Below are 11,593 nucleotides of genomic sequence, written 5' to 3' on the forward strand. Positions count from 1 at the left end.
GTAAGGCTTCCCTAAAGAAACAATTTTTCCATATCGTGCGTTGTTTGGCATAAAATGTCAATTTTCGTTTTTTTTTTATTTTGAAAATACTATAATTTTAATAATTTTGATTTTATCGAAAAAAGTCATGAGGATAGATTGTTGGTGTTTCTAAGTACTATAGATAGCCATACATAGAATTTTCAAATTTAAAAAAAAATGTTCTCAAAATTTAACATAATAAAAGTTAACATAACTTGAACTTAAACTTAAATTAGCATAACTAAAGTGAAGCATACTTAATATTCAAAACGTACAGAAATAATCTGAAACTTAAGTTTCGATACGAAAGCCATTCTAAACATACAGAAAAAATCTTAAACTAAAATTTCATAATAAATGACATATCAAACATACAAAAACAATAATTATCCATTAAAAATGAATTGAGCCAAGCCTTTTTTTCTGTTTTTATTTTTCGATATTTCTGCAGATAAAACCACAGCTTGCCTTTTAAAATTGCTGTTGAGTAAGCTGTTGTCCGACTGCTGACTCACAATTCTGTGAAACAGTCCTTAAGGCAATTTGACGAGAGGGTCACGTGACAAACCTAGTCTTCGATTTTTCTTTCCCAACTTACGTGTAAACGGAATTTGGTATCGCTATGAAAGTTTGGGAAAAGAAAGAGAAGTTAATAATGTGCATGTCTCTGCTTTATTCCAGTGGATAGAAGGCATGCAAGAATTTGTCTCTGGTCCTAAATAGTTAGAATAGTGAAAAAATCTTTTTTTTTAATTTCTATTTTGGAGAAATACCGATCATGCTGTCATCAAACCCTGCAAGCAATTCGCAATGTTGTCAATGGGCTAGTTATGAGGTTTTTATTTATCAAAGTGGGACAAAACAACAAAAATCGCTCACGAACATTATGCACCAATAATGCAAAAACTAATTTTTGCACTTGAAATGCAAATAAACATATTTGGTCTGACATGCGTATCAGTCTGGTATCAGCTGTGTCAAAGCAGCACTAGCGCAACGAGTAGACAACTTCGAACTTCTAGGGGTCTGTGGGAAGAAAATATTGCATGATTACAGTAAGAGAAAGTTAAAAGTCAAACTTCTGCTGTAAAACATAAATGTCTCCGTCGATAATCATTACTTGCATTAATAAACTTTTTTCTTCCTCCAACTCTTTGCAAGGCCACAAACGATCCTTTAATATTTATTAACATTTCCCGAACAAAATTTCCGCGTTATTTAAACTTTTATTTTTCAATATGGGTGAAAAATATTGATCTTAGGGCTGACTTGATCAGCTGTTACACTCATCACATGGCCTTAAAGAAAATATTATTTTATAAATACGAATGCGACGTTATTTACAATTCCAGAAAGCGAAGTTTCATTTCTGCATCTCTCGCTTCTTTTCCTTCGAATATTTTGTTTCGAACTGCGTAGCACGCAATACATGTAAGAGATACCTTTTCATCTTCTTTCTAGCGTTATAGTTTTCAGATCTCTGCTCCACTAATTGCGGAAATAATCGCTATTTCGTAGTAGTTGAGAAGTCCGCTACTCTCCACGATGTGCACCTACTTGGCCTGTTTCCTGCAAAAACAAAATCTTCAACCGGAAATTTTTTAAAAAGTCCATTTTTAATTTTTCATAAATTAATAATTCTTATTACTCTGGAAAACGAGGTAAGATATGAAAAAATATTAAGAGAGAAAAATTGTTGCATGAAATAAATGTCTAAAAAAATACTTTACAATCGCACCCCTTTCCTTTTTAAACATTTTAATTTTTTATTTTTTAAGTAAAAATGAAATAAAATTAAATTTTCATAGTTCAAAACAAGAGCAAATATTATATCAGACAATTTATTATTTAAATAACCCTAGGATAGATTTTTTCTTTACGAAACATCTGACTGTTTATTTCTGTCTATGATTTAAAATAATGTTTTCAGCGAAATGTGTAATTATTTGTGATTTTTTAAATCTCAATACATAAAATTATTAGCTAATCAGTTAATAACTATTTGTATGATTAGGAATTTTTACAATTGAAATATTCTTTACATTTTTTATCAGATCAGAGGTAATTTCTGATGTTATAAAAATTACTAATCGTAAAATTCTCTGAAATCCTTCTAAAGTTTAAAACAAGCGATGTGTGATTAACAAATCGTGAAGGTGGTATTTTTGTAGCAATATTTCCGACAAACAATTTTATTTTCTTAGCATTTATTCATATCTCCATTTCTTTTCAAGAAAATCGGGAAATTTCGATTTTTGAAATTCAAAATAGATTTCTTTAAAAACGGGCAGGGATAATATTTTGTTGTTCATCGGAACTATATGAGCAATTGACATGTTGAAAAAGTTGTTTTACTCAAAGAAAAAGACAAACTTTTTTGTTTATGATTGAGAATAGCATGAAGAAAATCAATTTGCAGATTATAATATTTGCGCAGTTCTGTATCATTTTACGCATGTTAAAATATAATTTATAGTAAACCCTATTAAATTAAAGACAAAACTTGGAAGGGCAAGGTAATGCGTTACTTTGGACTGTTAACGTGTCAAACACTGATCAAGATACTCAAGCACCCAGTAATAAGCGTTGAATAGAGAAAAATTAATATTTTCAAATTTCAGCGTAAAAGTGAGGATTATTCTATTATTTTGAATGCGTGATTTTTACATTTGCCTGAAATGTCATTATAGGAATAGGATATCTCAGAAACTAATTTACTTCTATTTCCATAGCAGCTGCCGCATAGGTTTCTATTCCCCAAAATAGAACGTGTTCTCAATATATTTAGTTCCTTGTAATTGTACCAACAGATACACCTCACAGAGATGTCTTCTATTCTCAAAAAGTGTTTGTATTTTAAGATTATTTAATTCCTTCTAATAACTTTACAAAATATGTGTAATAAATTGTTTTAATTCCTTAAAGCGAAATATAAATTTTTAAAATATGAATGATTATAAATTTGAATATTTTTCGAATTCATAAGCTATAAAAACATTTATTAATGAAAAATAGGTTAAATAAATTCTTTTGTTAAATTTTACTAAGTAGATTGAGAGGAATAGGATTTGCACTTTTTCTGTTCCCGTTGGAGGATCTTCAGAAGGAGGAAAATTCGCGTATTCATGGGATTACAAATTCTTAATTTTTCTATATTCAACGCTTATTACTTGGCAAATTAAAACTTACCTGTAAAGAAGACAAGGAGCTTTCTCTCATTTTTTTCCAGGCGAATCACTTCCCAATTTTGATAATTTTACCACCAACGGGGATGAGAAAAGCAGTCCAACTTTATTAGCTTTGCTAGGAGTGCTAGGGGAAGAATCACTCGAAACATTAGGCAAATCGATTTCCGCAGCGCTTTCATTAAGCACGACAATCTGCTTCTTCTGTTCCAGAAAATTTAACGTCGGGACGGTATCACTTCGCATCCTCACAGAACCACTTTTATACGCAAAAAATTATTTTTCCTGAAAGTCATTCCGGCACACGAACAAACGTTTGGAGGTTATGGTTTCATAGGTTAGCTTCTGCAACTCGCATTTCCAGTCGCTACTGTGTAGATATTTCGATCCATTTAAAAAAACTTTCACTTTTCACGTGTACATCATGACACCTCAAAATGATAACAAATTCAAAATTCTCGCGTACGTGCATGAGTGCCATTTTCCACTGTCAGGAAAACTAATTTTGAACTCCTCGCTGTCTCTCAATACCCCGCACCCAAGATCTAGAAATTCGCTATTTCCTATATAGAAGCTGACCGTGCGTGAACCACACCAAGTTGATTGATTTGCCCTTCGAGAAGCGAGGAGTGCGCAATAGCGCATTCCTTTCCGTCACATCTTATGTTTCTGTTACCATTTAGGAGTTTAGGAAATTATATGTAATTTTCAGATATCTCCAGTGCCTAATCTACACGTTTATCAATTTTTAAAGTCGATTTATGCAAGGACGTAGAAGATATCGAGCCTAAACGTTACAAATTAGTATTTTATGAAGTAGATTATATATATATATTATAAGAAAAAAATTCAATTTTAATTCGGACCATATCGCAGAACAAAGAGAAAGATTATCTTGTGTCGCTTTTATAGGACACGACTTATCATGTTTATTCGAAATATCGTACTTCAACTTTTAAACGCATAATTTGAATTTCCTGTTAAATAACATAATAAAATAAAATTGGAGTGTTTTCCAAAAGTATTGATGCGTAATTATCAATAGAAAAATATTTCAGAGTAATTTGACTCATCACCTGCTTAAGAATGCGATATCAGCAAAGCAATAAACATAAATCTGATTAGACTCTTAGATACAGAAAACAGTTTAGTAATACTTTTATATGCGGTTTTTTGTCGAATTTATTATTATCAAAGATTACACAGTCTGTCACTTTTTAAGCAAATATTTTTACAGTAAAAGTAGAAATAAGTTTGAATAATTTGAAAAAAATCATGAGGCGAAAAAGGTTACAGTATTTTAGAATATACCACAAAATTTAAAAATGTGTAATTTTAAGGTCCATGAATCTTTGAAACTTATGAGTCCCGATCCCTGCCAAAATCAGGGGAAAAACAGATAATAAAATTTTAAATCTCATTTCTAATTGTCGAATTTGTCCTAAAAGACTAGTAAATCCATTTTTAATGCATAAACCTCAACCGTATATAGGATGAATATCAATATAAGATCGGCTGAGTATCTTGTGCATCACAATAAATAATTGCATTAAATAAGAATGCATAATACTCTCATCATATAAAATACTTTGTTTTCGAAACCAGTATCTTACGTAAGTGATATTGTCTTTCAGGTCGACTTTACAATTGCGAGCTAGATATAAGAGAATAAACCTGAATCGCGAAGTTTCTCACATGAGGTTTTCCATAGTGCGGCAGTGGTCCAAGAAACATGTTTGAATAAAACATTGAAAAGAAACGGTAAATTCTATAAATTTTAAATCTTTCTTTACTGTCAAAATAAGATCGATCGTTCATCATAAGAATAAAGATGTCATGCTAAAACAGATTTAATCTAATCGTAACTTATATATGTTGTCTTATGCGATAAGTTGTAATATTACACTTCCATGATAAAAATATGTTTAGTAGGTCTTCTGCATTTGTGAAAATAAATCAACAATTATGAAGTTCAATTTATCATTCGTTTTACTGATAACCTTTATCAAAGATATTCATGGGTAAGTTTATAAAAAAATGTAATTAGCAGAATTTATAAGCATTAAATTTTCTCAAAGTCAACAATAAAACAATGTTTGATATAATTTATGATATAAGCTATCTCTTAGCAGAAGGTATGTAGGTCAAATGCTCTTTTTTGTCTATCTTGAAAAACGGGGCAACTTGGAACCTACATTTTTTCGTTATTCGATTAAAATTGTGCTATCAATTTTGGAATTTTATCAGGGTCGCCAGAGTTCAAAATTTTTCCTTGAAATGACGTCGGCTATTAACGAATATATGTAACACAACTATTGACTATCAATAAATTATTAGAAATATAATAAAATTCTAAAATATATTAAGTATTTTATTGTCACATAATCAATTCCAACATTTAAAAAATCTTGGATTCTTTTACGGAATTTGGGTGGTACGGTATGGTGAGGGTAGTCGGTATTACGCATTTGAGCATCTAATTGGCAGGACCATGGTTTGTGGGATCATGCAGTAGGGTAAAGAAAGAATAGAGTAGATTGCCAGATAATGGAAGAGGATAGGGAAAAATGGGTAAAATGGCAGGATTCGGAAGGGAAAACGGAAAGAAAAATAGACGGCAAAATAAAGACAGAAGGACTTTTCGTTTTCTTCACTCCCAAGTAAGTTTGCAAGGTATTTGCTATTCACCCAAAAGAAAAAAGTAAAAAAATTAAATATTGAATAAAACATGATGAAAGTAATAATTATAAATAATAGCAATGTTTATATTGTTTTATCAGGAATATAACTTTTTTCAGAGAACATTGCGAAAAAGGTTGGCCGTTTCCGCAAGATTTTCTGATAGGAGCAGCTTCCGCCGCATATCAGGTGGAAGGAGGATGGAACGCAAGTGGTAATGATTAAAAATATTATTTCTCGCTTTTAGCCAAATAAATTTTGTACAAGATAAAGTAACAGTTACTCAACTTATACATAATTTTTACGGAGACAGACTTTATATTGGTTTCTTGATAACTGTTCTGTATTACTTCACTTGCTGTCGAACCACTTGTGTATTAGAGGAGCGGCGCCAGATGTAACGCACCAAATTACGCTCAATTTAAGTAATAAAATAAAAAATCGTTATTGCTTCAGCAAAGTATAGAGCATATAGTTTGATATGTTAGGTTTACTCTTGATATATCCAAGATTATATTGGAATTAATTAAAATTATTAAGTTTAGGTTTACCGAAAAAGTGCACGTTTATCAACTAACCTGCCATGTTCCCTGATATTGCACAGTGCTTATATGGTTTTCAATAGCAAATCGAAAAGGACTTTATAATAGTAGAACAATGAATTATAGTCAAAGAAGACGTTACAAAATTTCGAAATTTTAATAAATAGCATTTAAGTTTGAAATATTTTCATAGGATTTTTGTGAAAAAGTTAACGCAACTATTCTAAAAGCAGGCGAAGGATTGAGAGCGTCATTACTATTGTGAAATATTATTGCGGTATAAAAAAATATTTCACATAGAATATTTTCACATCGGATAAAATTTATTATTTAGGTATGGATTAATATAGTTATACACATATTTAGCTATTGTGCGTCACATTAGTTGCTCGTGAATAGTGCATTCGTAGTATAGATACAATAAGCGCAGATTCCTACATATACGAGGAAACATGTTTTTATGCAAAATTTAATTAATTTTAATTTGGATAGGGCACAAAAGCATTCAAAAGACTATAAAATGTGCATAAAACAGGAAATTTATAAATTTACTGCAACCTGCTTAATTTTTTATTGTTTTTGTCTCACTTCAGTGATAAATACAAAATGTAAAAAAATTACATCGCAAAACATTGGAGGTCGAACATGAGGTAATTAATTTAAAATGTATAATTTTTTCTTCAATCATCTTTCAATACATGCATACATATGTTCTCTTATGTGCCCTAAAATCTTTCGAAATGTACCAATATCTTTAGACGTGAATTTGCCATATTCAGCACCTCTAAAACACAAAATAAAAAGCTGAAAGAAAGTAATTAGGCTGTTCTCTTACTTAATGAAACGAATATTGACACCATTTATCAATTGGCGAGGATACAGGACTATAAGCCCACCCTAATGCGTTTCAACTCTGGCAGTTGAAACCATGATGCACTCAACAAACGCTCAGCTATCAAGGCGTCGAAACTTTATGTCACTCGCGAAAGATCGCTGAATAAATACAAGAAAGGAATGTCCCAAACCATACTACCACTATGCAAAAAAATTCTGGTTACAATGTGTTTGTCCAAGGTAGCAGTATTATGCTGGAGGATCATCGGCTCTCTCTCCTGGAGATTAAATCCCTACTAAAAGGAAAGGGAAAAGAAAAAACCGATTGTCAGTACTGGCCGAAAAGCAAATCCAAAACACGAGAGAATCGCCAAAAGAATGAATCAAACCGCTCTTTAGACTCCTATATACGTATGAAGAGCTGCGTCAAAACCGTTGAAGCTTCAGTCCAAGAGCCACAAGCCTACTAAGCCTGGCAAGGCTTAGCAACTTTCAGGAGAGAATGAATTCGTTAACCAGGAAGTCTTAAATAAGTCCTTTAAAGGCATCAATCTTCGCATTTCATTCTGGAGACATGGGCACCTTCGTCGGCTTTAAAATACCCTAATTGGATCCCTGATCACACCGCTATTCTATGTCATACAATCGTTTTGCTAACGTTGGACGACCTATTGGTGCTTAGCTTTTTTATAAACAGATGTGTTTTCGAATTAAAAATTTATAAAATATCTGTAGAATTCTGTAACATTGCATAAGCGAGGATCAATGGAATCTGAGATCACCGCAATGGCCATGGGCTTAAAAAATCTTAAAATATTTTTAAAAGATCGGGTTGCACCGGATCGGAAAAATATTTGTAAATCAAAAGATCTTTTCTTCGTTTACTCAGGTCCAAGATGAGACAATACGAATCTTCAATACTAAATTCACTATTTATTTTATTATTTTTTTATTTAGAAAATAATTTGTTTCATGGTCTTTGGCCATTACACATAAGTGGAAAATATACAGTAATTAACATATTTTTTGATAAATCCGAGTTACTATTGTAACGAATACAGTAACATTTTCACCCCTAAGACTAAGAGCCCTGAGGAATTCTAAAAAGCTGTCAATAGATTGATATTCTGCTCTTCTTCGAATAAAAGTGTAAGTCTGCAGACGTGGCAAAAACTTTTATTTTTCTCTATATGATGGTGAATTGTGAATTGTAAATAAAGAACTTTTATTGGAATGATATATATTGATTGGTAAAATTAAAGCCTATTTATTAAAGTCCTAATGTAATAAAGCGCAGGGCGAGGATGGGATTCCCATTTTTTGAAGACGTTCTAGGAGATTAGGTGGAGTACTTAAAGCGCCCCTTCGACGGAATCTGGGTTCGAGAAAGCGTTCTATTTATCTAGGCAGCCAATAGTCAGTATTGGCTTGGTATTTTAAACTCTAATTGTTCATACAAACTGCGCAAAGTTGCATTGCACGTCCGTAAGACTCTGCAAATTAGACAGTTTATTATAGAGTCGTGATTGTTTTGATAAGTTTAAAAAATTTCTCCTTCATAAACTTTTTGTAATCTAGTTCACTAAGTTCTGCTGTTAAATCCTGTTGCATATAATTACATTTTTTTATGATTTTATCTTATATAATTACTAATTTGTATCGATATTTGATAGAAAAAGGAGATTGAATAACTGCTGTCCAAAAGAAAAACCTGGTAAGTGACATTTTTCACACAGACTATTTTCCGATAAATGCGCATGAGAAAATAACCTCTATGGAAATAGTCACTACCTAGGGGTTTCCGTTGGACAGCAGATAAATAATAATGAAACTGAATAAAATAAAAGGTGGTCATTCAGTGGCGTTTACTCTAAAAACTATTAAAATAACCAGAGCACAATTTAGTACGACGCTAGATTTTGACCAATCGTGGGTCAGCACAAAACGTTATTATCATTGGATTTTTTTAGTAAATACGCAGTAGTTTTGTAGAACAGTGCCAGTTGTCAATTTTCATTTGCAAAATTTTATACGATGACACACCTTTTTATAGATTACTAAAATGCAGAGCTATTTCTTTTTGCAGATGTCACTGTAATCGATAATATAGTAAATCCCATTTTGCAAAATTTGTGTGAAACAGTTATGGAATTCTTTTTGATTTTATAGGCAAAGGAGAAAATAACTGGGATTGGTTTACACATAATAAACCGTGGATGATTGCCGACCAGAGTAACGGAGATGTGGCTTGCGATTCATTCCATAAGTACAAGAAAGATGTTGCTATAATGAAAGACATTGGCGTAAGCTATTTTATTTTACACTTTTATTATGAAAACTGAATGACATATTATTGAAAATAATACTGAAATGTCAAATTCAAATAATGTGAAAAATAGAAAGCATATGAAACAATAATATATCCTTTAATAAGGAATAAAATATGTAAAGGTTATTTAAATTAGATATGTACAACTATAGTAGGTACAAGGAGAGACTACTTGTTACAATGAATGATAAAAATGAATAAGAATTTAGTATACTATCGTTTTAAAATAGGGAAAACCGGGTTTGCGTATCAAAAATTAATATAGAGGTTTTTAACCGTCATTACTCATATTTTTGTTTGAAAAAATGAAAAGGATGTTGCATTTACTCTAATAAAATTGACAACAATTTAAAATTCACTATATCAAAGTTGCCACGCGAAGTTAAAACGATAGTAATACATTTTATTCGAAAGAGCGAAAACATCTTTTGAAGTTGCTATGAAAATCATTTAAGAATTTCAAACGACTATATGAAAAATAAATCACTCCACCAAAAGATTTAGCCTTCAGAAGGAGGAACTAAATACACAAATTAAATATAATGTAATAGGGATACACGCGTCCATACATTACTTACATTATGGAATATTTGGCGAAAATATCGGTTAAGCGGCGTCGCTTGACAACTGAGTGCACTATGAAAAATATTTGGGCAATTTTTCACGATTGATTTGTTGTTTCAGACATGTAATAGTTTATAAATTGTACTCATTGAATTAAATATTATTACCTCGGTGTATAAATTTCGTTATAAAGAATTTTTAATGTTTTAAATCCCATAGTAAATGCAGGAATTGAAAATAGAGTGAGTTAGCTTTCATTTAAAATGTTGCATATCATAACTCATAACCTTTCGGCTCGATGAAAAAATGGCGGAAAAAATCGAGAAACATTTTTAAACGAAACTATATAAAAAATCAAGAATAATAATTTTATAGTTTGGTATGCGTGTCAGATTTCTGTCAACGTCGTATTGACAATAACAATTTATAAATACGTTTTCGAGATGATGATATTCGTCATTTTTCTTATACAAATCATTTTTCGAAAACTCAGTAAAAAGAATATCATTTTTTATAGTGTTAATTCTTAAAATGGAGATTCATAATGTTTCGTATTTAGAATACTACTTTTTCGTCTTCGTGTTTTAAATACGTGTCTAATAATATTAAATTTCGACAATAAAATAGGAATAAGTATAATAAAGCCTCGGTTTTTTTTATTTTGATACAATATTGTACTAAATTCTAATAAAGTTTTTTTATTTATTTTCACAAAAGGTCTCTCAGTTTACAATATAGGACCTCAGAGGAACATATAATATTTTTAATTTTAGTTCGACTTCTACCGGTTCTCAATAAGCTGGTCTCGAATTTTTCCCACTGGTTTTGCCAATGATATTAGTAAAGACGGTATCAAATATTACCACGACCTTATTCATGAACTGCGATCAAAAGGACTTGAGCCATTTGTTACTATCTATCACTGGGATCACCCACAGGTTTTGGAACAAATGGGTGGATGGATTAACGAAATGATGGTGGATTGGTTCACTGACTTTTCTAAAATTGTTTTCCAAGAATTCGGTCCCAAAGTAAAATACTTTGTGACGATAAATGAGCCAAGTTCTTTTTGTTATGGCGGTTATGGAGGAACATCTAAAGCTCCTGGTAAAATTAATATTTTGAAAATGTAGGCTTTAAAGGAAAATTTATGTATGACTCCTTCTTGTCCGAAATATTAAAAAAAATCAAATTTTCAAAAAATGATAAATCAATGTGATTTAAAATCGAAAAAATAGGATACTTGCTAAATTTGAAATCTTCTTAATTATATGGTTAAAATCTGAACTATTTATAACATAGCGGTTCAGACGCCTGTACAAAGATAAATACGAGGTTGGATTGATAAGTTTCCGGCCTGACCAAGAGATGGCGCCACTAGGCCTACCTTGACGTGGCGTTCTATAGTACCATCCTTAGATAGCTTGTAGCTATAGTTT

The 11,593-nt window shown here is 31.3% G+C and overlaps 1 protein-coding gene across 5 annotated transcripts in view; it reads left to right on the forward strand.

The window, feature by feature from the left end:
* The first annotated feature begins 1,569 nt into the window (after nt 1–1,569).
* LOC117173414 (myrosinase 1-like) overlaps nt 1,570–11,593 on the forward strand; it is a 13,828-nt gene continuing 3,804 nt past the window's right edge. Inside the window, exons 1-6 of one of the 5 annotated variants that reach the window (XM_033361967.1) lie at nt 1,570–1,682; nt 4,841–4,967; nt 5,136–5,227; nt 6,005–6,099; nt 9,431–9,564; nt 10,928–11,261. In XM_033361967.1, coding sequence (XP_033217858.1) covers nt 5,172–5,227; nt 6,005–6,099; nt 9,431–9,564; nt 10,928–11,261 — 619 coding nt within the window. In that variant the 5' untranslated portion in view covers nt 1,570–1,682; nt 4,841–4,967; nt 5,136–5,171. Of the gene's footprint in view, nt 1,683–4,840; nt 4,968–5,135; nt 5,228–6,004; nt 6,100–9,430; nt 9,565–10,927; nt 11,262–11,593 lie in introns of those variants that run through there. The other 4 variants (XM_033361966.1, XM_033361969.1, XM_033361970.1 and 1 more) reach the window with 4 other exon arrangements.

This window comes from Belonocnema kinseyi, chromosome 5, assembly GCF_010883055.1.
Source record: "Belonocnema kinseyi isolate 2016_QV_RU_SX_M_011 chromosome 5, B_treatae_v1, whole genome shotgun sequence".
In the NCBI taxonomy this organism is placed as follows: domain Eukaryota; kingdom Metazoa; phylum Arthropoda; class Insecta; order Hymenoptera; family Cynipidae; genus Belonocnema; species Belonocnema kinseyi.